The 24,180-nt window shown below is 34.2% G+C and overlaps 5 protein-coding genes across 5 annotated transcripts; 2 read left to right on the top strand and 3 right to left on the bottom strand.

The window, feature by feature from the left end:
• Positions 1-4,095: 4,095 nt before the first annotated feature.
• Positions 4,096-6,651, bottom strand: LOC104759791 (uncharacterized). The gene is made up of 9 exons (XM_010482675.3): positions 6,225-6,651; positions 6,057-6,124; positions 5,876-5,972; positions 5,645-5,773; positions 5,437-5,545; positions 5,199-5,343; positions 4,901-4,943; positions 4,637-4,810; positions 4,096-4,537 (listed from the first exon to the last, which is right to left on the bottom strand). The coding sequence occupies exons 1-9, from the start codon at positions 6,375-6,377 to the stop codon at positions 4,421-4,423; spliced, it is 1,035 nt and encodes a 344-aa protein (XP_010480977.2). The 5' UTR covers positions 6,378-6,651; the 3' UTR covers positions 4,096-4,420.
• A 6,678-nt stretch (positions 6,652-13,329) lies between these two features.
• On the top strand, positions 13,330-15,394 carry LOC104757977 (uncharacterized). The gene is made up of 5 exons (XM_010480769.3): positions 13,330-13,725; positions 13,814-13,954; positions 14,091-14,210; positions 14,746-14,841; positions 15,194-15,394. The coding sequence occupies exons 1-5, from the start codon at positions 13,498-13,500 to the stop codon at positions 15,302-15,304; spliced, it is 696 nt and encodes a 231-aa protein (XP_010479071.1). The 5' UTR covers positions 13,330-13,497; the 3' UTR covers positions 15,305-15,394.
• Positions 15,395-15,517: 123 nt separating this feature from the next.
• Positions 15,518-16,018, top strand: LOC147924547 (uncharacterized). The gene has a single exon (XM_087496829.1). It carries the CDS (start codon positions 15,518-15,520, stop codon positions 16,016-16,018), a length of 501 nt encoding a protein of 166 aa, XP_087352955.1.
• A 581-nt stretch (positions 16,019-16,599) lies between these two features.
• On the bottom strand, positions 16,600-18,329 carry LOC104759790 (putative F-box protein At1g60180). Its single transcript, XM_087496828.1, has 3 exons — positions 17,452-18,329; positions 17,113-17,286; positions 16,600-16,978 (listed from the first exon to the last, which is right to left on the bottom strand). The coding sequence occupies exons 1-3, from the start codon at positions 18,166-18,168 to the stop codon at positions 16,652-16,654; spliced, it is 1,218 nt and encodes a 405-aa protein (XP_087352954.1). The 5' UTR covers positions 18,169-18,329; the 3' UTR covers positions 16,600-16,651.
• Positions 18,330-19,331: 1,002 nt separating this feature from the next.
• Positions 19,332-22,038, bottom strand: LOC104757976 (26S proteasome regulatory subunit S10B homolog B). The gene is made up of 10 exons (XM_087494498.1): positions 21,775-22,038; positions 21,349-21,468; positions 21,099-21,235; positions 20,844-21,005; positions 20,635-20,721; positions 20,455-20,541; positions 20,216-20,353; positions 19,869-20,060; positions 19,673-19,771; positions 19,332-19,588 (listed from the first exon to the last, which is right to left on the bottom strand). The coding sequence occupies exons 1-10, from the start codon at positions 21,875-21,877 to the stop codon at positions 19,514-19,516; spliced, it is 1,200 nt and encodes a 399-aa protein (XP_087350624.1). The 5' UTR covers positions 21,878-22,038; the 3' UTR covers positions 19,332-19,513.
• Between the last annotated feature and the right edge of the window lie 2,142 nt (positions 22,039-24,180).

The raw sequence follows: 24,180 nt of genomic DNA, 5'->3' as shown, positions 1-24,180 counted from the left end.
ATATTAAACTAATCTAAAAGTTGCATAAAAACTTGAAAACATCCTATATTATGAAACAAAAAAACTTCTCTAAAACATATTATATTTTGAAACGTAAAGAGTATAAGTTAAATCAATCTTTTGGGATCACGATAATACCATACCAACTTAACGAAACGTGTTGATAAATGAATTGGTTAGACGCACTAATTGGTTAGTAGTATTAGGCAGTTTAACCTACTAATATTAATCTGGAAATACGTTTACAGAATTACCACTAAATTTTATCAACTTTTATATGATAATTGAAATACCTTATTAATTAAAAACAAAAAATCAATCATCAAAAGTCCATTTCTGATAACGAAAGAAGTTTTAGAAATCTTCTACTACGTACTTTCTTTATAGCCAAACAACTCTCTTTTTTTTTTCTTTTGACATCACCAAACAACTCTTATCTATCCAAAGAAGTCTTGATAATATTTTGAGTTTTGGGAGAAAATTAACAGCTCGAGTATCATTATGCATCTAAATAATTGAGTTTTTGCTTTATTTAAGATCAACAGGAAGGTATTGAGGGCAATCAAACTAGATTTTTGTAGAGACATTCTGGTTGAGAAGGGTTGGGAGGGGTTTTGAAAGTTCGTGGAAGAATCTCGTGTAGTATTTATGCATATGAAAAGAACATTGAGCGACATACTTTCGGAAAAAGACTTTTTTTATAGCGGAGATTTTGGAATGACATTAAACGACATGTTTATTAACATTAAATTTGTGAAAGTTTATATACAGGAATAACATCACTGATTTTTTTCTCTAATTTTTTTCCGAGAAATGCATATATAATCTCATATGAGAAAACGTGATTTATAGTGCTCACATTTATTCAGATCGTTCATTAAAACAAAAAAAAAAGCTATTTGTCTAAGTTATCTTTAAAAATATATGGTATACCCTCTAAAAATACATAGAAAAAAAAAATGACACACATATAGACCAAATTAAACTGGCAATACTCACACCGACTAATTGATTTGAAGTTGATGAGATAATAAATTAGGTTTGATGTTGAAATTACATGATTATAATAGCGTAATAAGAAACCGGACCATAGAAACATGTGCGATGACGACAAAAGAAGAAGAAGAAGAAGCAACACGGTGATGGGTTTGCAGCTGGGCTCCATTTGCATGTGACTGTGATCCAGATTTACAATTCTTTTATTTTTATCCTTTTGCATTATTATTTAGAGATGCACATATATGATACTTCCATAACCATAAAATAAAATAATATTGTTCATCCGCATTCATTAGTACATCCCAAATTTTTTGTTTTTGGGTCGTGGACGACAGTATACTTTGGTCTCAATCCATGTCCATATATACTTTGGTTTCACTCCATCTCTATATCCAATAATGATTAAAACTTAGCTTCCACGAGGAATTTGAACATGCATGTGCCCATCATCTTCTAGTAACCTTCCTTTTATGAATATATTTGGACCGATGATTTGTGACTTGTGCCACCTCTTGTTTTATCTTTTAGAAAAATGTAGTGTCACACTAGTTACTTTATGTGGTTTCACTATTAGATTAAGGCTTTGAATGGCTGTACGGTATGGTATGGTGTAAACTGGACAATGCATACCAATATTTTGGTATGTAAAACATTGGACTGTGGTATGGAGCATATTAGTATGGAGTTTATATTAATATGGAGCTTTTGAGAAGCATAATAAAAAATGCAGACCAATAGTGAATTTACAATAGTATGGAGTTGTACGCTCAAATGCATATTAGTATGGAGAATTTTAGTATGCAACAATGCATAACTGGTATGCAATGGTGAATAGTAAATTAAGTGCAGACTAATACAATTTTAGTCTGCTCTGGAGCATACTGTACAACCATTCAAAGTTTAATTATAACGAATTTTCAGAGTTTTTTTTTGTTTATTTACACTAATAAACTATGTTAACTTTTACTTATTAAATAATACTCCATAAGTTTACGGCAACAAATTCTATATTAGTTTGGTATCTATAAGCTATTTCATCAATTCTGTGATTGCTAAATTAACATTATAGATACTTGATCTCAACAAATATTGGAGTGTATGGTAACTTATGATATTGTTATATAAAATCGTTTCAACAATGATAAACTATTATATATAGATCGATCATAAGTATTCTATATTTCTAAACGTCTAGTTGGGAATTTTATATAATATTTTAACTGAGAAAATTTTAAAACGTATTGAAAAAAGCAACTTTCAAAAAGATTTAGATTGGATTCTCCAAACCTCAAAAATACTCAAATCCACTTAATCAAACGAAGTGGATTACCATAAAACGAATCAAATACATTATGCAGTTTCTACGGAGTCACTTAATCAGATGGACTTGGTATCAAACCAGACATTTGATTCGACATTACCAGTTTCTAGTATTTTACGAGTGTTGTTCACTGAACAACATGTTACAACTTACAACACATGAACACACGAGTTCTTAAATTCAAAGATCAAAAATTATAATTATAAAATATATTCAAAAGTCATAGCTTTAAGTTTTTTTAATTCGAACAATTATAGTGGATGCCAAAAAATAAGAAAACAAAAGATTGTTAACGGATGGGTAAAACAAAGGCTAAAATAAATTGACATAGTTAAAGCCTATAATCAGAAAACAAATACTACTATACTAAGAAATTGACATGTGGTCTCCTCGGATTTTTCGCGATTGGATTTAAAAATAATTAAGGATTGATTTCATGATTACAAGTTAATTTAAATAAGATTAAAAAAGATGCGCACTGCAAGTCACAGTGGAGCTTTTGATTAGTTTTGTTAATAACGAGGCAGGAGAGAGTGAGATGCCGTTTAAGCGCCGTTTGTCACTCTTCATTGAAAATTATGATACACGCAAACGCCGCTAGATCTCCGTTCCGTTTACGTCGGTGCATGTCTGATCCAGACGAAACGACATTACGTGTTTTGTGTTTCACAATTCCTTTTTCTTTTTCCTTCTAATTTTATCACAAGTTCCAACCTGTCTTATTATGTTTTTTTCTTTTTTCTTTTTTATGATTAATATAACAAACATAGCTAACTACTAACCAAAACAGAAAGAATAAAAACTGTGATTAACATTCAAATAAAATATCGTTCAGAGTTTCTTTGTTTTTTTTTCTGAAAAAAATAATCGAAAATGTAGAATATTAAGCGTACATCTATAAAAGAATGAAAAATACTTAGGTTCACTCCTAAAATGAATCTATTTGTTCACTTCTTCCTTTTTTTAACTAATCAAAATCTTTTATACATTATTTCATTTAAAAAATAAATCAAAATTAAATTAAAAGGCAAAATAAATTAAGGAAACAAATTCTGTATACTTTTAATTAACGAAAGTTAAATATTCGGTTAGTTTAGATTTTACTATTAGAACAAAATTATGTATCGGTTTGGATTTACAAATGAGGTGATTAGGGTTTAGATTTTACAATTAAAATAAAATTATATGTCGGTTTTGGGTTTACAAATAAAATGATTAAGGTTTAGATTTATAATTATAAAAAAAAATTATATATCGGTTTGGGTTTACAAATAAAATGGTTAGATTTTAGATTTTATAATTAAAACAAAATTATATGTCGGTTTGGGTTTACAAATAAAGTGGTTATAGTTTAGATTTTATAATTAAACCAAAATTATATGTTGGTTTGGATTTACAAATGAAGTGGTTAAGGTTTAGATTTTATAATTAAAACGAAATTATATATCGGTTTGAGTTTACAAATGAGATGGTTAGAGTTTAGATTTTACAATTAAAATGAAATTATATATCTGTTTAGATTTATAAAAAAACGATTTGAGTTTTTAATTTTATAATAATATATACAAATTTTGTTTCCTTATTTAATAAGGTGTTGAATGAATAAATTCTTAAATGTATTATGACATGTCAAATTTTCATTGGTTAAAACAAAGAGAAATGAACAAAGGGGATTCACCTTAGGAGTGAACCTAAGAATTGTTCAAAAAGCAAATACAATGATAGTCTCATAACTAAAATGATTTCTTTGTGTATTTTTATAATTAGAAAGAAAATAAAACAAATACCAATACACTAGTTTCATTTTCACTTCATCGTATGACAAAAAGACGAATAAATAAAAATATGGAGTCTATGGTTATGGGTTTGCTTTCTTAACAGATCAAATATCTTATCTTCCTACAAAACAGAGAGGCCCATATAAAGACTGAAAAACAAAGCTTGATTTCTTGAACACCAATAACCTAGACAAGTGAATTTTTTTGAAGGAACTAACTCTTACTATACTCTAAACCCACCAAAGTCAAGCTCCAAAGCTCAATTGAGATTTGGGATCATAATAGAACCATTTAACGCAACAACATAAATGGCAATGACCTCTCATTTACTCTCATTAGCTTCATCTTCAACATGAGTCTCCTTCCCAAATTTCTTCAATGCCAACGAATATACCTCTTTCTTTCTCATTGATGTTCTTTCCGCCACCATTTTCACCGCCTGATAAAGTTTGAAAACATGTCTATTATACAATCCTGTGTGTTTTGTAAGTTTCAAGCTTAGTTGAAGGGAAAAAGTTCTCAAATCAAAATGGTTTACCGTGGAAAGGCTATATCCATCAGAGATGAGCCCTCTTAACTCTTCTTCAAGTTGAGAATCCGTTGGATTTTCAGCTTTGGTTTCTTCTTTGCCTTCAATCAAAAGCGTGATTTCTCCTTTTGGTTGGCGACTCAGAAACTCTTGCTTGGCTTCCCCTATCGAACCCCTCCAAAACTATTAATAGGAGGTATCTCTCTCATCAGTGAGTTATTATTATAAACCGTTTCTTATGCACATACATATAGAGTAATGAAAGATGTTAACCTCTTCATGCAGCTTTGTAATCTCCCGAGCTATTACACATTGCCTGCACCACAAAACATATTTCAGGATTAGGCTGGCATAGGACTGGCTCCTATCTACTAACAGTTGAAGATAAAAAAAATTATCGCCTCATTTTCTTGGCAATGATAATTGCATTGAGAGAGTCTTATATCATTAGGTATTAATCAACAATAAGGACCAACGGAAAAGAGAGAAAACAAAGTGGATACGCATTGGTATCAATTCATTCAGCAGATGTTACAATAACTCGCTTGAAACATACAATGATACAACAAACCTTAATTCACCAAAGTAAGGGGTTGTTTCTTCAAGAAACTGTGACAACTTATGAGGGGGAACATAAAAGATCTGTGTTCTTGTCTCATTTGATGAAACTAACAGCCTCTCCTTCCTTGTTCCAGAATGCTTCGGAAGAAATCCAACTGTAAAAACCAAGTTGTTCGAAAATTAATAACTTTATATCAGCTTGACCAAGATTTCTGAGAGGACACAAAATATAAGATGAGGGAAATTACCGAATGTGAACTCATCAGTCTCCAAACCAGAGGCAGAAAGAGCAGAAACTACAGCACAAGCCCCAGGGATTGGGATCACATCTATATTTTCTTTCACACATATTTTTGCCTGAGATAAGATGATAACAAATGTTTTCTCATATTTTCCATTTAAATGAAAGATGATCAATAGACACTAGTATAATCAGAGCAAATGAAGGACACTCACAAGTTGAGTACCAGGATCACTAATGCCAGGTGTCCCTGCATCGCTGATAAGAGCAACAATCTCACCTTGTTTCAACCGTGTCAACACCGCTTGCTCTCTCAGGGCCTCGTTGAACTTGTGATAACTAAGCTACAAACCTAAACCTCATAAATTCAATAACATCACATTGATAAAAACAAAAAACACCACCACCAAAGAGACAGACTACTTCCATATATAGAAGCAACTTACAAGCTGAGCTTTAATATTGTAATACTGAAGCAACTTCCCAGAGTGTCTAGTGTCCTCAGAGAGAATCACATCCGCAGATCTCAATACACGAATCGCACTAACCATTGTTCCAAACAAATTGATTCAAGAATTAGAAATCACACTTACAAATAACGCAAAGCTTCAGAAATTGAAAGAGTACCGTAAAGTGATATCTTCGAGGTTTCCGATTGGAGTTCCGACGAGGTAAAGCCCAGGTTTGAGAGGACCCTGAAAGGAAAGGAGATAGATTTATAGTCAGAAAAATGGAATAACTCCAAAAAACCCTAAATTGAATTGGATCAAGAAACAAAGAGATGAGTGAACTTACGCGTTTTGAATCATCCTTGGCTACAGAGTCGGCGAACTCCGATGACGAACAAAATGAAATTGCGGCGGTTCTGGAGAGAATCGGTGAACGGAAGAGAAGAGAAAGAGGAGAATAGAAACGAAGGGAAGCACAAGGAAGACAAAGTCTCGCCATTCCCGCTCACAGTCTGGTGTTACCTTCTTCTCTTCTTCCCGTTTTAGCTTCTCTGTTCTCAAAAAAAAAAAAAAAACACAACATTCTCTGTTCTCTTAAACCCTAACCAAAGTGAAAAGGTTTGGTTATGTTTAAATCTTCAAACCCACATGGTTAGCAGTTTTGACAATGTTATCGGTTTAATTTGGTTATATTAAACGGTTCTCTGGAGAACATAAATATTTTTTCTTCTAAAGTCTAAACCCATTTTTTTGTTTTGGAATTAGGCAATACTAACAAAAAAAAAAATAATAAACTAAGGGCCTATTCATTTGCCTATCGCCAGCGACAGAAACCAACAACAACGACAGAAACCAACAACAGCAACAGAAAGTTGTTTGTTTGTCTGTCGCTAGTTTAGTGACCAGTTACAGTGACTATCGACAGTGATCAACGATCATAATTTTCAGTCGTTAAAATTTTTAGCGATCATCAACGATCAGTCACTGAAACTGGTTGCTGGATCCAGCGACAGACAAACGAATAACATAACGACAAAAAAAACTAAAAATTGATAAATTAAATATGATCAAAATAGAAGTTACTTAAATAAAAATATAACTACATATAGTAATTAAAATTAAACTAAATCTAACTAAATATAATACTAAATTAATTTAATATAATTAACTAAAATTCTAAAAAAAAATCAGTTACAAACAAATTAAATTTAAAAATATTAAAATAAATAAATTTAAAATAAAATTCATATTAATTATTTGAAAATATGTAAATATGTTTTAATTTATTTTCATGGATATGTATAATTTTTATTTTTAACTAAAAATATAAATTATCAAAAATTAAATTTTATTAATTTAAAAAATATATCTATATTAACATTTCTGAAGTACATTTTATGTTATGCCTTTTGATTTTGTTTACTTAAAAAAATTATTTACAGCATTAACCCCTAAAATTTTTCCAAAAATAACATTAATTCAGATTTTGTTTCCTAAATATTTTACATTCCATTCCAACTAAAAAAATAACAGCAATCAATATGGAAATATAAACTATGATATATGTAACCACATATTTTGTTGTGTTTTGAAGATATTCTATATCTGAATCCTTTACAAACAAAGAAAACAACAATTTGATTCCAATTTTGTTTATCAAAACCTATGAGTTTTGATTCTTAATGTAAGAAGAACTTCGATTGACATTTATTTAAATATTATAATATATATATATAAACTTAATAAAAATTTTAAATATTATGAATATGTAAAATTAAAAAAGTTTGAAATACTATATAATGTGGTTATACACTAGATGAGTTATAAAGAGAACATATTGGAATTAATAAAATATTATTAAATTTGTGCAAACACGGGTTAAATCCTCATTTTATTATTTGTCAACACTACTAATATTAGAATATTTGACATATAAAGTCAAGTTGATTTAACTAAGATTGTGTAAAATAATTAAATCATTAAGAAAAATGTGACTTAATCACAATGTATAAATTACTTATTATGTATTTAGATCTCTTATTTTTTGTTATAATAATTAAAAATCAAATATAATCTCAAACACTAAACAAAACAAACAAATGGTTATGAAGTGTATTGCAGTTAAAAAAATAATATAAACATTTTAGCCACACAACAATCAAAAGTTTAGTTATTCTTCTATTTACAAAACATTCAATATTTAACAAATAAACACGACATAAAATATAAATTATAACAAAAATTATATGTCCGCGGTACACCGCGGGTTAAAATCTAGTATACAGTAATTAGTCGCAGTGACAAATAAATGAACAACTCAACGACAGTTTCTAGCGACAGTCGTTACAGTCAGTCGCTAAACAAACAACATATGCTGTCACTGGAATCTGTTGCTAGTCGCTGGATCCAGCGACAGGCAAACAAACAAGGAGTATTCTAACCATAACCTAGCCCTGGGCAAAAAAACCGGATCCGAGGACCCGAACCGGAACCGATCCGAAATAACCGGTTCGGTTCGGATACGGTTATTGCTAAAAGTAATCGATGGATAATTTTTTCTCATAACCGTGGATATCGGGTCAGTTCCGGGTATTACCCGAGGATCCGACTGGGTACCCGAGGACCCGAAGAAAGAAAGAAAAAACCCTCACTCGATCAGTATCGAATCAGAATATCCCTTTTGTTTTTGAGATGTAGCCGATCAAAGGTTTTGGTCTTTGTCGATACTCGATTCACAGTCACAGCTGCTTTACCGTACTAGTTTGTCCTCTCTAATATACCACCAGTCTAAACCTACTATAAAAACTGGAATCCCTAACTAATTTCGCTCAAGCGTCGCCGTCCCAGGTCTCTTCGTCTTTGCCAAAATCGCCACCATCTGCGTTGTCGACAAACCAATCTGAGGTATGTTTTCGATCCGAAATTCTGAACCTTACTCTTAATAAGAGTCTTAATCTCTTATACTCCATTAATCTTAGAAATGAGATAGTTAGATACTTAGATAGTTAGATACTTAACTATAAGCTTCGGTTTTTAAGCTTTAGCAAGTTGATCATGTTGGTCCATAACTATAAGCTTCGGTTTTTTGTTGTTTTGTTGGTCTGTAATTTGTTTCTTTGTTTTGTCTCTAAAGTCTAAGCTTTAGGTTTCAACGTTTTGGTCTGTAAATGAGATAGTTAGAGAATGATAATGGTATGGTTCATTGGTTTGTAAGCTTTAGTTTTGTTTGAGATAGTTAGAGATGAGATAGATGTAATAGTTAGATCTTCAACAATCTTCTAGACTTAACTATAAGCTTCGGTTTTTAAGCTTTAGCAAGTTGATCATGTTGGTCTATAACTATAAGCTTCGGTTTTTTGTTGTTTTGTTGTTCTGGCTAGTAATTTGTTTCTTTGTTTTGTCTTAACAAGTTGTTTTGTTGTTCTGGTCTATAACTATAACTATAAACTTTAGTTTTGTTTGTTTCGATCTGACCCTTACTCAGCTTTGTTTTGTTTCGATCTGAACCTTACTCAGCTTTGTTTTGTTTCGATCTGACCCTTACTTTGCTTTGTTTTGTTGGTCCGTACTTTGTTTCTTTGTTCTGTTTCTATAAGCTTCTTTGTTTAGGTTGTAACTTGATAATCGTTTCATGTTGGTCTATAAGCTTCTTTGTTTAGGTTCATGTTGGTCTATACTTAAGCTTCTTTGCTAATCTGATAATCATTTGTTATCCTTTGTTTATAAGCTTTAGCTTATCGTATATAAGCTTTAGATTGTTTCTTTTCTTTTGATTAAGGTTGTAATTTGTTTCTTTTCTAAATGGTGCAGATGGCGTCTTCTCATCATCCTCCACCACCACCAAACAATCAGTCAATGAGTGATGAAGATGACAGTGGAACAGACGATGAAGTTGTTGGACCTAACAACAAGAGGAGACATTGTGAAGAAGGTGTTGGAAAGAAATCAACAACATCGTGGGTTTGGCAACACTTCACTAAACAGAAGGACAATAATGACTTATGCAATTGTCATTATTGTGGGAAACAGATGAAATGTCCAAGTAAGTCGGGTACCTCCAATTTAGCTAAGCATCTGAAAACGTCATGCAAGGCATTCAAGGTATGGCAAGCTGCTAATCTAGAAAAGAGTCAGAATGTGTTTTCTCCTGATGGTGTTGGTGGTGAGCTTAGGTTGTGTAAAGTCTCTGAATCTGTGGTTAGGGAAGCTACAAATGAGTTGTTGGTTTTGGCTGAACTACCATTATCGTTTATAGAGTGCCTAGCTTGGAGACATTTCTGTGCTAAAGTCCAGTTGTATAAACCTCACTCTCGGAGAACATCAACAAGAGATATTGTGGAGTTGTTTGTTAAGAGGAAAGCAGCAATGAAGAAGGTTCTTGGGGATAATAAACAGAGGTTGTCATTAACAACCGATATTTGGGTGGCTCCATATACTGGAAATAGTTATATGGTCATTACTGATCATTATATTGATGCTTGGTGGAAGTTAAAGAAGCTGATCATTGGTTTCAAGAATGTTCCAGATCATAAAGGTTCAACAATCTCCAAGGTTCTTATGGATTGTATGGAAGAGTGGGACATCAAGAAGATCTTTTGCATCACAGTAGACAATGCCACTGCTAACAGTTCAGCAATAAGGAGATTCAAGGAAGCATTTACACATCTTAATGGGAATGATGCATTTATTCTTAAAGGTGATTATTTGCATCTAAGGTGTGCCACTCATATATTGAATTTGATTGTGAAGGATGGTCTGACAGAGGTAGATGACAGTGTGGCTGCCATAAGGAATGGGATTAATTATCTGAGAGGTACAACAGACAGATTGAAAGCATTTGATCTTAGAGTGGAAACAGCAAAAGTCAAACGTGGAAGCATACCTTTAGATGTCAAGACCAGATGGAACTCCACTTACCTTATGTTAGAACAAGCTTTGAGGTTTAGGGTGGCATTTGAAAAGATGCAAGCTGAAGACAAAGTCTATAATGACTACTTTGAGGAAAAAGTGGATGGGACAAAAAGGGTTGGACCAGCAGTCAAGAAAGATTTCGATGCAGTTGAGAGGTTGGTTCAATTTCTTGCCATCTTTTACAAGTCTACACTAGTACTATCAGCTTCAACTTCTGTTTGCTCCCACAAGATATACAATGAGATAGTTACCATCTTAAAAAACATTACTGCTCTAACTGCAAGTACTGGTCCTGATGCAAATTTGAGATGGAAAGCATTGATTATGTTAGAGAAATTAGAGAAGTATTGGGATCCTTTTGGAGAGAAGGTTGAAATGAATAAGTTGTTGATAGTAGCAAGTATATTCGACCCAAGAAAGAAGATGAAGTTTGCTCAGCTTTGTTTTGACACACTTTATGGTAAGAATAGTGTTGAGGCTACTCATCTTCATGATTCAGTCTTGCAAATCCTCAAGGATATGTTTGCAGAGTATAGTGTTTTAGTCAATAGAAGTGGCAGTGATGAATCAGAGACATCTACTCAGTCCCAAAGAGCAACTTTTCAGTCTCAAGAACAAGTTGGAAGTGATTATTGTGAGAGAACTGTTGGTTTTGAAAGCATGGAGAGTCTCTACAAAGATGTGGTTAAAGAACTAGGAATTCAAGATTCATCAAATGAGCTGGAGTTGTATTTGAAAGAAAATGTGGAGAATCCAACCCTTCTAAATGGTGCTGAGTATGATTTGCTATCTTGGTGGAGGATCAATAGCCCAAAGTTCCCTGTTCTATCACTTATTGCTAGAGACATACTTGCAATGCAAGTGTCTTCAGTAGCATCAGAATCTGCATTTAGCACTAGTGGGAGGATATTGAACCCACAAAGAAGCTGCTTAACCCACTACATGATTGAAGTCTTGATGTGCACAGAGCAATGGATGAAATGTGAGATTCATGTCAATGAAAAAGGAGTGATAACAATCCAACAATTGCTTGCGGATGTGGAGTTGCAAGATGAGCTCATGCGAGGTAATTATATCTTCTATTGAACTCTTTTAACTCAAATGTGCTTTTTACTTTCTGTTTCTGAAAATTGATCTTTTGTTTTGTTGTGTTATGTAGAGTTTGATCCTGAGTTCAACTTGCAAGGACTGTAGAGTACTAAAGTAAGTTTGATGTCTCTTACTCTCTTCTCTTTGATGAAACACTTTCAATCTCTCATCTCTTTGATGAATTTTAAGTTTGAATGTTAAGTTTGATGTCTGTTTTGTTATGTAGAGTATGAAATGAATTCAACTTGCAAGGAGCCAAGCCAAGGAGGCAAGGACGGTTACGGTTTCAAGTAGCATTCAAGTTTCAAGTTTGATCTTTGTCTCTATGATAGTTTGATGGAACTTTGGTGTGTGATGTCTCAAGTTTTTCTGTTTTTGTTTGTCTTGCTCTTTTTGTCTGAACTTTGATGTCTCTTGTTTGGTGTTTGATGTCTTATTGTCTTTGAACTTTGCTCATCTCTTTAGACTTTGAACTCTTGTTGTTAGGAAATAAGTTTGAACTTTGAACTATGATGTCTCAAGTTTATGTTTTTATTTTCGGGTATTTTGCTATATTCGGGTACAAATGGATCCATTTTATCCGAACCAAAAATTGAATTTCAAGTTTCGGTTCTGATTTGGTTCCAAAAATTGTAGAACCGAACCGACCCGGAACCGAGAGGAACCGAACAGAAATCCGAACCGAATCTTAATGGTTCTTAAATGGATAAAAAATTTATGTAACCGAAAGAACCGGACCCGATCGGTTCCTACCCGGATCCGACCCGCGGACCCGAATGCCCAGAGCTACCATAACCTATAAAATTCCTCATATAAACTATGGTATATCATTTTTTCGTTACTAATATTATTTTTTCTTATTAATAATCTTAAAATATATAGAAACGCATAGTAGCAAATTAAAAAAAAAATATTTTTTCTCAGGGTCAAAATATATATTGAGTAATAAAATAAATTTAATGGTAAAAAACATGTTGAGTAGTATGATACAGTATTTGTATTCTCTGATATGAAAAAAAAAATAATATTTTATTGTTTTTTTTTCTTTATAAAATTACGATAATTGTAGTTGAAATGAAGTAGATAAATAACATATTATAGATCTATCACTGAATACTTTTGTCTATAATCCTACTGTCAATTTCTAATATTTGTAAACCTATTGTATCGTCAAATCTAAATACAGTGTTGTTAATTAGTAATCTGATTGGCAGTAAGCAAAACCCGTCAACCTTGACAAAAAGAAATCCAAACTTCTTGAATTTTCTAAAATCCAGTTGACTTTTTGTCAAGTCTCTTACTCATCACTAAATCCAGTTGACTTGTTGTCTAGTCTCTTACTCAACACTAAATCCAGTTAACTAGGCTGTTTGGGAGCTATATAGGGGCAAAGTACTTCCAAAATCGTTGGATCAAATCTTTTTTAGGTCATGAATTTAACCAGAAACATTAATGACGACAATGGGATCCACACAATTGATTCCCAAGTTCCCAACTAACATACCACCAATAATGTCGGCCTATTAACATCGCTCAAACCTTTTTATTCCTCTCTATCACTTTTGTGAACATAAGCAATATAGGTTTTGCATTGGGGGAAAAAAAGAAAGAGATCAAAAATGGAGGAAGAACTAGTAAGAGCTATTAAGATAATAGTATTTGGAGTAATCTCATGGGGTGTGGCCTTTGTTCTCACCCGGAGAATCTTCTCAAGCTACTCATTCAACTTCAGCAACCGTCTTCTCTCCACGGCTCACGCCACAATCGCTGTCACATTAGCAACACTCTCTGTTCAAGATTGGTCTTGCCCTGTTTGTCCCCGAGCATCTAAGCCATCTCTCAAACAGGTTCCTTCTTAACCACGTAATCAATTCTCTCTTGACTCTTTTTGCAAATTTAATTTGTAACCAAGCTGAGATGGAAAACCACAAGCAGATGGACGTGATGGCGTTTTCATTGTCATATATGATCTACGATCTCATATGTTGTCAGTTCGATAAAGTGATCAGCATTGATAACGCGGTTCATCATTTTGTTAGCATTCTTGGTTTTATAGCTGGACTTGCTTACCAAAAGGTATTATTTTTTATTTTTTTTGTCAACCAAAAGGTATTATTATCATCATTATTATGTGTTTCTCTAATTTAATGGTTACACTAAGATATATGAGATCTTGGGTTATTAAATGTTGGTACCATTTCTTGTTTCGAAGTCTGGATCTGAGATCATCGCTACACTGTGGATAGCAGAGATATCGAGTCCTTTCTTCCACCTTAGGGAGATTCTCAAAGAGATTGGATACAGAGACACCAGCCTCAATCTAGCCGCCGATGTGAGTGTATCAATATAAAAGTTCATAAAATAAAAAAAATGTATATAAATTTACAAAGTACTAATCAATTTTTTTTTAAAGCTCTCAAGACTAAAATACGTTCATTTCGATTTGTAGTTTACTAAACCAAAAGATTGTATTCTTTTAGAAAGTCAACTACATATAGATCTAACTTCTTCACCATTTAGAAATATTAAGTAGACTAGTTCAAATTGTGGGGGTCCTTTTTTGTGTCTTTAGTGTTCATAAGTAACAACACTAATATTTTATTGAATAACCAAGTATTTTTGTCACTTAAAACGTTTATAGTGGTCTTATTTGTTTATGGATTAATTTCAATGAATTAGCAATTGGCATTGAACATTTCTTATAGTTAAGGTCCTCCTGTAAAACCCAAACCTACTTCTCTTTAGCATTATTGTCTTTTGTTTGGTTTAGCAATATATTTTATTGAAATGAAAGTTAAATTTATTTTATTTAGTTTAAACCTGCTAAAAACCTAAGCACCGAGCTGTTTTACATTAACTGATGATAGGTATGTTTTGCTACTATATTCACATTGGCGAGAATTGTGTGCGGACCATTTCTCGTTTACGTCAGTCTGTCAGCTGATAATCCCATCTTCATCAAGGTATTTTATATCTTTCCCAACTACCAACAAACAGGTTTTAATTATATTCGTCAACAATATAATTTATACTTTTAAACAAAAACAAAATTTATCAAACAATAAAATCAATATAACTTTATATTTTTAGATCACCATATTTCGTTTTGGTCTTTGCTTTTAGTTACATATTTTGATATTCACCATTTTCTCCTTTCAGAAAAAATAAAAGTAATATGTGAAATTTTTCAAACACAAGTACACAACATGTGTATTGATTTCATCGATTTTCTCCCTTTTTTTTCTTTTTCTAACACAACTATAATCTCTCTCTATGTCATAATTGTAATGTGAATATTGTTTTCTTTTCTTACAGGCAATGGGATCAGGATTACAACTCGTGAGCATATTTTGGTTCTATAAGATTTTCGGGATGATGAGATATAAACTTTTTAAGAAGCCAAAGTCAAACAAAAAGTCTACTTAGTTATAGATATACGAAAACTGATTTAATCAAATTATTTTTGTTATTTTCTTTCTTAAACATTTATAGTCATTTATCTATGTTATTATATCACGGAGTCTTCCCTCCTTAACAAGATTAAGATCTCGAAGTATGCAGTTGGACACAATCTACTCTAGATGTCGACTAGCTGAAGAGACAATTAATCATGCTTTATTTGCATGCCCTTTTGCAAAAATGGTACGGCGGTTTTCACATACTTCCCATTTAGACACAGCAAATTTAGCTGATGATGCAGAAGAGAATCTCTCAAATCTCTTGTCCTCAATTCTCAATTCTTCAACATCAAGTGCTGAATCAATGATACCAATATGTATACTTTGGAGAATTTGGAAAGCAAGGAACAACAGTATTTTTAACAACATTAGAGAGAGTCCATCCAAAACTGTGTTATGGGCAAAATCGGAGGCGAAACAATTCTATGATCTTACTCATAGCATTGAAAGACACAATCAACAGAGAATCAAGAATCGTAATATTCAGCGTTGGTGTCCACCTCCTATCAACTATGTCAAATGCAATTTCGATGCTGGATATAATAGTATAAATCGAGGAGCAACAAGAGGTTGGATCATTCGTGATAACTTGGGATCTGCATTGGCCTGGGGTGCAACGCGATTATCAAACACATCTTCGCCATTGGAAATGGAAGCCAAAGCTATGCTAATAGCATTATAACAATCTTGGATCAGAGGATATACATCATTAATTTTGGAAGGCGATTGTGAAGTGCTGATAAACATTATAAATGGGAACTTACGACACAGACAGCTTACAAACATACTCCTTGATCTAAAGTGTTGGTTATCGAAATTTGAATGTGTTAATTGTGTTTTTACAAAACGATCTTGTAATAAGGCAGCTCATTTATTAGCACAATTTGGATGTACTTCTTCTCTTTGCTATGCTGATTCTGTAAACAAGCCAATATGGCTCCTGGAACAATTGTGTATTGATAAGTTTTAATCAATGAAATGATATGTTACGAGTAAAAAAAAAAAATCTATGTTATTAAAATGTATTCAAAAATAAAAAGAAATATATGTGTCAATAAGATCCAATTTGTATGTGTTAGGCATTTTAACCGAACCGTACAAACCAAACAAAACCAAAGTTTACATACAACTCATTTGGTTAAGCTTTTTTTAACCAGAACTGTTTGGTTCAGTTTGGTTTGGTAAGCTTTTTCAACCCGAATGAAACCGAATCGAACCAATAAGAAATTAAAGTATGTTTAGGTAGTTAGGTAAAATGTAAAATGTTCAACATGAAGTAAAATACACCAATTATAATGAAAAAGGTTCAATAAGACTAGAGACTATATAAGTCCTGTGATTCACACCATTGATCTGATTTCATCAGTTTGTTTAAGAGAGCAATATTAATGGAGACGTTGTTGTTATGAGGAAGTGTTGGATGGACCAGCTCCGTAAACTTAAACGTAAGGTAATGTTCGTTCAACAGTAGGACCATCTTTTCTAATGTATTTGCGTTTTTAAGCACAAGTTCCACGAATGAAGTCACGTGCTTTAACTCTACATACCAAGGGTTCTTGTTCCAGAAGACTCCATCTTTTGATTTCCAGCATTGATCCGGATTCAAGCGTTGCATAGTTAGGTAGTCGTCAAGGCACTTCGTCTGCTCAACAAAGAGAAAACACACAAAAATGGGTATATATATATATATATATATCTGAACTCGATGATAGTGGTTCGTTAGAAGAGAGGCCAAGCAGGAAAATAAAAGAGCACGTTGACGGTAAATAATTATACCGGTATGGTGTTGCAATCCCTTGCGCGTAAGATGAGCTTCTTTAAACAAGGTGAGTTTTGTAACAGCCTTTCTATACCAGGAATAACATACTGAAAGATCGCTGTCTCGAGAGCCAAGTATTTGACCTTCAACATCGGAAAAGGAACACCACAAAGCTCCGCAACAGATAAAATCTAACAGAAAGCACAAAAAGATCGATATTCAGTGCCCAAATGAAACGCATATATATATACATTGAGTAACATATATATATAGATTAAAACATTCGTAAACGGCTAAACCTGTAAATCAAAAAGTGGTGCAACCAACTGATTAATTTAGGGGAGCTCAAAAGATACCTGAAGAAAGTTTCCTCCAAAAGTAAGTTTCTCGGCCTTCTGTAACTTTTCTAGCATCTTTAGCACCATTACTTGAAGAAACTCAGCATCCACCGTTTTTTCCACGTGGTTGAAGCCAATTTCCATTTTCGCTTCGGTTAAAGAAGAGACATCAACTAAAGTACACGGTAACAGAGAGTTTGTCAATGTGAGACTATGGAGATGTGGTGCCAGGATCTGCGTTGGCCCGGGGACCCAAATGTTGCGGTCTATTTCTAATGTTGTCAGACGCAATGATTCTCTGAGATCAAGAACCATCAGTTTATCGCAAAAATACAATGTTAAGCTTTCAAGTACTGGACAACCAGATAGAATCTTCGCAATGGATTCGTCAGACATATTACAACAACCCAAGTACAACTTCTTCAGTGATGTCCAGAGCACAGAGTATTTGGGAGTTAAATCAGTGAAGAATAGCTTAAAGGTGAGTTGCTTGACAGAGGTATTGATGAAGAAGAAATCGGGAATAGGAGTAGGACACTGATGATGCCTGAATTCCAAGGAAAGATTCTCCACGTTGCGGGAGATGGCGAACTTGATCCACTTGTCTACGTGGAGTTTGCTGCTGGTGCTGTTGTGGAAGTTCATGATCTTAGGAGCAGTGTGGTAATTACTTAGGGTTTTGTATATGGCATCATCATCACGAGAGAAGGTATATCGCACCATACATGCCTCCATCGTTTTGATAGAAGAGAAGTTCTGATGGCGAATTGGGTTGGAATAAAGGTGAGGATATGTTGGAGGATCACATCAGGTAAAGAGCTGATTACGTCTTCTACTGCTCCTCCTCCTCCTCCTTTGATGCTCTTGCCGGCCATCTTAATTTATGAACTTTTTGCGATTTTCTTAGGTTTTTTTTTTTTTTTTTTTTTAAGGACAGGCCAAAGGGGGGTGTGTGATGTTATGAAATAGCTTTCTCGACGTTACTTAAATAGGTATCTTATTATTTTGGGCCATGTTGGGGGTGGATTCTCACTCCCAAGATCTGGCCCATGAACATTTGTAAAAGCCCAAATAACAATGAAAATGTGAACGAGGGTATTTCGGTTTTTTGGATGGACGAACCGACACGGTATTCTAGTTGACAGCAGACTCGTCGATGGTTTAAGTTGGACGAATTATCTAGTTTGTCTTCCCTTTTTCAGCCTGTTATTCTCGTCTTATTTAACTTGTCTAGTTGAATATTGAATATTGTAGCCCGACTTTCGCATGTTTCGGCACATATATATTTATAAAGAGAATTTCGATATGTTTCCCACCGAACTAAAATCTATAATTGTCACCGACTTGAACATCAACAGGCCAAACTTGTTTTACATTCACGACGAGCGAATCATCTTTTGCAACATTTTCTCCCTGCACCACGTTTATGGTGAACAGTTTTCACATGTATCAGGGCATCTCCAACCCATATCTCCATTTTTTTCTTCAAAATGGAGTAACTCTATTATGGAGTTGGGTTTTATTCCAACCCTACTCCATTTTGGAGTTAAAAATAGAGATCTCCAAATTGTAGTGTAAAGAAAAAAAAGAGGTCTTCAAATATAGAGAAAAAAAAAATGGAGATATCTATTTTGGAGATGAAAATGGAGATGGGTTGGAGCAAAATTGACTCCAAACTCTATTATGCAGATGGAAATGGAGATAGGTTGGAGTTGAGATGGAAATGGAGATAAGTTGGAGTTGGTCTCAGAAGAGGGAAAACGGCCAATGCATGTTGAATGACGAATGGACTTGGGGTTTTACAAATAATTCTTTCAAAGCAAAAATGAACTCCTGGCGCCGAAAGATGAATCAAACTGACTCTTTGTGATTTTGAACCATATTTAGAGATATAGGAGGGCATAAACATAGAATTGCTGTCATTACTAAAGCAAGAACTTTTGTTTGTATACTAAAAACCTCGAAACAAAACATTGAGAAACTGAAACAGAATCATTAGCTTGTTTTTCAAAGTGAAACAGCAGAGTTTTTCACTGCCCCCCTTAGGCTCTCTGTCTTCTTCTCTGAGCTTCTTCTTTTCTTACTCTTTCCCGAAATCTGCGTTGTAGTGAGAGCTCGACTCAAGTTTCTTGGCCTCGCTCAGCTTTCTCACCGCCTGTACGACCGACAATTTAATAAGCAGAAAAGTATGGGTACGAATAAATATGTTAAAATGCAGAGTATTTATTTTTGTATCTACCTTCATGAAGTCTTCATGGATTACATAGTCGCGCTCTGCTCTGATTGCAAACATTCCAGCTTCAGTGCATATGTTACGCAGATCGGCACCATTGAAACCCTATGGATTTTGATTTCGAGCAACAATCAGTGGGATTCATTATCTATAGCCAATGCAAAACTACACCGCAGTGAGCACATAAGAAACAGAAACAAACCTCTCCAAGTTTCACAATAGCCTCATAATCTATTTCTCCATGCTTGGCAATACCAGATGCGTGGATCTTGAGGATTTCCATTCTTGATTGTTCATTTGGCAATGGGATCTCAATCTTTCTATCTAACCTACCCGGACGGAGAAGTGCTGGATCTAGAACATCCGGCCTGTTGGTGGCCATTATCATTTTCACCTAATAATATTATCTCCCAAGTATCAGAAGATATTCCATTGAACAAAGAATGTTGGGGGACAAATAAATTTCACAATGGTAACTAATACAGCTCGTGAAATAACATTACCACAGAGATTTATGCACGTGTAGTAATCTAAAACTATAGGTCATACCTTTCCAAGTTGGTCAAACCCATCAAGCTGGTTGAGTAACTCCATAAGTGTTCTTTGAATTTCACGATCAGCACTAGTTCCTTCGCTAAAACGGCGCCCACCAATAGCATCGATTTCATCCATGAAAATGATACAAGGCTAGCCCCCAAGAATGAGAGTTAATAAAAAATTCATCAACTTCAATATAAAGCATATCAAGGTATAAGACAAGAGTCAAGAGGAATAAGATGGTATTCTACCTGGTGTTCACGAGCATAGTTAAACATTTCTCGAATCAACCTAGCACTTTCTCCAATGTATTTGTCTATGATTGCACTTGATACAACCTAAACATAAAGGCAGAAAAAAAGAGAGTTTATTTAGAGCAGATAAGGCATAATAAGATTGAACACCAGTCCACTTCAACAACCAAATCAAACCTTCAAGAAGTTGGCATCGATGTTGCTGGCAATAGCTCTTGCTAATAGAGTTTTTCCAGTACCCGGGGGTCCATACAGAAGGACACCCTGGAATGAGAGAAAAGCAAATTAGCCTCAATGGAATTTGAAGTGAGTTTCGATTCTTTTAGCCATAAGCATGGGATAGTTTGTGATAGCTTAAAGAAAGGAGTGGAGAGAGAATGAAGTACCTTAGGAGGTTTAATCCCTACTCTAAGGAAAAGTTCAGGATTCATGAGAGGCAACTCAATAGATTCCCTAAGTTCCCTGATCTGATCACCTAAACCACCCACAGCCGAGTAACTAATGTTGCCAGGATCTTCATGCAACATGTTATAAACAACAGGATCGACCTATCATCAAAAAGGATACTACCATGTCAAAGACAGTACAAAACACACTCTTTAAGAGAATATGCGAAAAGCAAATCCAAAAATCAAGCATACTTCACGGGGAAGGGCTCGCATAATCGTTAGCGTAGTCATATCCAAGACAACTCGAGTTCCTGAAGTCAGCTTTTCCTTGTCCACCTTGCTACGACAACCCACCACATAACGAGGGCCGCTGCTTGCCTTAACAATCACTAAAATTACACAAAAAGCATAGGAAAAATCCCACCTTTAGATAATAAAGCACGATAGAAGAATGTAGTAATCGAATCAAAAGCAATAGGTAGAGATAGAGACAGGAAATTACATCGCTCATTATCAAGAGGACGTAGTACTTCTCCGATAATTTGGCCAACGCTTTGAAGAGACTTCAAATCATCCTCAGTTTTGTTGAATTCCTTTTTAGCTCCTCTTAAATTCTCCCTAGCTGCATAGCCGCAAACAAAACCCAGTTTATAGAGTCTCAACTGAACTACCAAAATTTTCAATTAAGCTTTGAGATCGACTTCAAATTCACAACTCCAAAAACCCCTAAAAATCTCGTCACTATTCAACCAGACCAAATTCCCAAGGGTTCTAATGAGAACAAAGAGTAGGAACGAACCCTAGATTTGATTTTCACCCAAAAGCTCAGGGAAACAAAAGAAGAGAGAGAGAGAGAGAGAGAGAGAGAGAGAGAGAGAGAGAGAGAGAGAGAGAGAGAGAATGAGGAAGATTTAGGTGGAAATCGAACCTGTGCGGACACGTGATTCGAGCTCTTTGTGATGAAGGAGCTTCTTCCGGTACTCAGTCACCGCCGCGGTACGGCGTCTAGCAGCGTCGTCTCCGTCGCTCATCTTCTTCTACAGATCTCAAAGTTCGACGACGACACAGGGCTAATTTAATTTATCAATTGTTTTCTGTTTTACTTTTTTTCTTCTTATAAAAAAGTGTTTTCTTGAGCAATGGGTTTTGTTAGATATCAAATAGAGGCTTTTGGGGCCATGGACTTATATTTATTTATGGTCCGGCTGGGTAAATATTATTCTTCCGTTTTTTTTTTTTTTTGTGTTTTTGCCGTTAATAGAAAAGCTTTTTTAACATAATCGATCCCATAAGAGTTTTCAACTACTGATTAAGACACAAACAAAACAAAACAAGACACTTCTACTACTAGTCTACTAGCCATTATCCTACTCATACTCAGTTGTTATTAACTCTACTTCTTTGTCACCAATACTACTAGTCTACTAGTCATTATCCTACTCATACTCAGTTGTTATTAACTGTACTTCTTTGTCACCAATAAGCGGATCAGATCTCCCTCTGAAATTTCCGGCAGAACCCAGGGACCCCTTCACATAGTAGTCTAAGAAGAGAATGCAACTAGTTGAGAAGAAAGTGAAACCACCCGAAGCTAGGGTCCATCTGCCAAATGATTGACGAGGAGGAACAACTTTCTGGTAAAAAAAACAGCAGCTTGCCTATTATCTTTCACTCGAGGACTTTTGAATCCAAGAATACGATCCTCCATATCTTGGATACAATTTAGACGGACCAGACTAGCCTCACCCCATGTTAGGTTTATAGCAATATGAACCAAATTAAGAACTCCGTTATACATCAAGTCAAAACCCATGGCTTGTAAACCATCAACTGACACCCAACCACCTTCTTTAACCGGCTCAGCCTTATCTTCCTTCTTCTTTCTTCAAGAGCCTTATCTTCCTTCTTTACTTCCATATCAACCGACACCCAACCACCTTCTTTAACCGGCTCAGCCTTATCTTCCTTCTTTACTTCAATAGCCTTAGCTTCTTTCTTTTCTTCAATAGCCTTATCTTCTTTAACAGCTTCTCCTTTTGCTTGAAAAGTTACACCAAGCACCAAAATTTCCATCGGGTTCTTTCATGGCAGCCATCATCTCCCTCATGCTGTCCATTGATGAGGTGATGGTTTCTGCATCACAAAGAAGAACAGTGGCTACTTTCCTCAAGGCAGCTACGTTTGTCTGCTATTTTCGTGTCGACTCGGCTGATGTGATAATCTCTTGCGCCTCTTCCGGTGAGAAGGAAGTAAAAATCATCACCCTTGGTTTCTCTCTCGGTGCTTAAAGACTTCCTCGAGATCTGCTGCATAACTTTGTTGCTGCTTTGGAAAGCGGCACATGTAGTAAAGAAGCTAGAGTTGCCATGTTGGTCGCAGATCGAAGAAGAATCACAAGAATATTATTTTTATTTAACCGTTATCATCAGCTTTTTTATTTAATTAAAATAAAATATTAGCATAATTTTCGTTTTTATGAATTGGTAAAAAAAAACAAAAAAAAATTGTAAGGTGGTGCAATGTTGTTCTGGCTGAATTTTGATTTTTTTTTTCCATATTTTAATTATTTTTAAATTCTTTCTTGATTTTTCTTTTGTAATTAGATATTCAATCGAAAATTGTTTTGTAAAACAGATACAAACTTGTCAAACAAAAACATCATGTGATTCCAACAAACCAAAAAAATTGGTTCCTTCAAGAACCAAACTTGTAATTGTAGCTTCAAAAATTATAGGATTACATGTGGTACATTATGTACCATAGATGTCAAAAGATCATTGAAAAGAGGTTCTAGAAAAAGATTTATTTATAGGAAATGAGAGATCATCTTAATGATATATATTTTCTTCAGTTGTAACAATTGCCTAATCTACACAAATTATGGCTATAACCTCAACAAATTTCATTTGCGTCAATCCCAATGAGAGTAATTACCGTGTTGGTAGCTAGCATTGTGTTCAAAGTTTGGACACTCTCAATATTGATAATGTTAGGTTAATGTCAAATGGTATAGACATGGATTGTAGTTTCCGACCTAAATTCTATGTTATGTTACAAGTAGTATTAGAGACATCCACTCTCTTGGAAAGTATCTAGATTTTTTACTTGTTTGTTCGTTTCTTTGAAGATGAATCCAGCATCTTATTAACTTGAGAGGAAAAATAAAATAAGATGTATTTCTCATTCATCAAAAAGTATGAACAGTAGAATCTTTGTACACATGACCACAATATATAAATATTGAGGTTCATATCAAATCTTTAAAAATCGCTAAAAATTGTATAATTATTACCTAGATTTATGAAGATTTTTGAAGAGTTCAACAAAATCATTA

The sequence above is a fragment of the Camelina sativa genome, chromosome 17 (assembly GCF_030686135.1).
Source record: "Camelina sativa cultivar CO46 ecotype springtype chromosome 17, ASM3068613v1".
NCBI lineage: Eukaryota > Viridiplantae > Streptophyta > Magnoliopsida > Brassicales > Brassicaceae > Camelina > Camelina sativa.
This window is presented reverse-complemented; position numbering and strand designations above follow the sequence as displayed.

Coding starts and splice junctions, on each gene's coding strand:
- LOC104757977 (XM_010480769.3), top strand. CDS start 13,498: ATGGAGGAAGAACTAGTAAGAGCTATTAAGATAATAGTATTTGGAGTA. Junction 13,955..14,090: donor CTGGACTTGCTTACCAAAAG/GTATTATTTTTT, acceptor CTTGTTTCGAAG/TCTGGATCTGAGATCATCGC. Junction 14,211..14,745: donor GCCTCAATCTAGCCGCCGAT/GTGAGTGTATCA, acceptor AACTGATGATAG/GTATGTTTTGCTACTATATT.
- LOC104757976 (XM_087494498.1), bottom strand. CDS start 21,877: ATGAGCGACGGAGACGACGCTGCTAGACGCCGTACCGCGGCGGTGACT. Junction 21,236..21,348: donor TCCTCTTGATAATGAGCGAT/GTAATTTCCTGT, acceptor GTGTAATTTTAG/TGATTGTTAAGGCAAGCAGC. Junction 21,006..21,098: donor TGCGAGCCCTTCCCCGTGAA/GTATGCTTGATT, acceptor TTTTGATGATAG/GTCGATCCTGTTGTTTATAA.
- LOC104759790 (XM_087496828.1), bottom strand. CDS start 18,168: ATGGAGGCATGTATGGTGCGATATACCTTCTCTCGTGATGATGATGCC. Junction 17,287..17,451: donor TTGGAGGAAACTTTCTTCAG/GTATCTTTTGAG, acceptor GCTTTCTGTTAG/ATTTTATCTGTTGCGGAGCT. Junction 16,979..17,112: donor GGGATTGCAACACCATACCG/GTATAATTATTT, acceptor TTTGTTGAGCAG/ACGAAGTGCCTTGACGACTA.
- LOC104759791 (XM_010482675.3), bottom strand. CDS start 6,377: ATGGCGAGACTTTGTCTTCCTTGTGCTTCCCTTCGTTTCTATTCTCCT. Junction 5,973..6,056: donor CTCGAAGATATCACTTTACG/GTACTCTTTCAA, acceptor AACAATGGTTAG/TGCGATTCGTGTATTGAGAT. Junction 4,811..4,900: donor TTACAAAGCTGCATGAAGAG/GTTAACATCTTT, acceptor TCCTATTAATAG/TTTTGGAGGGGTTCGATAGG.
- LOC147924547 (XM_087496829.1), top strand. CDS start 15,518: ATGGTACGGCGGTTTTCACATACTTCCCATTTAGACACAGCAAATTTA.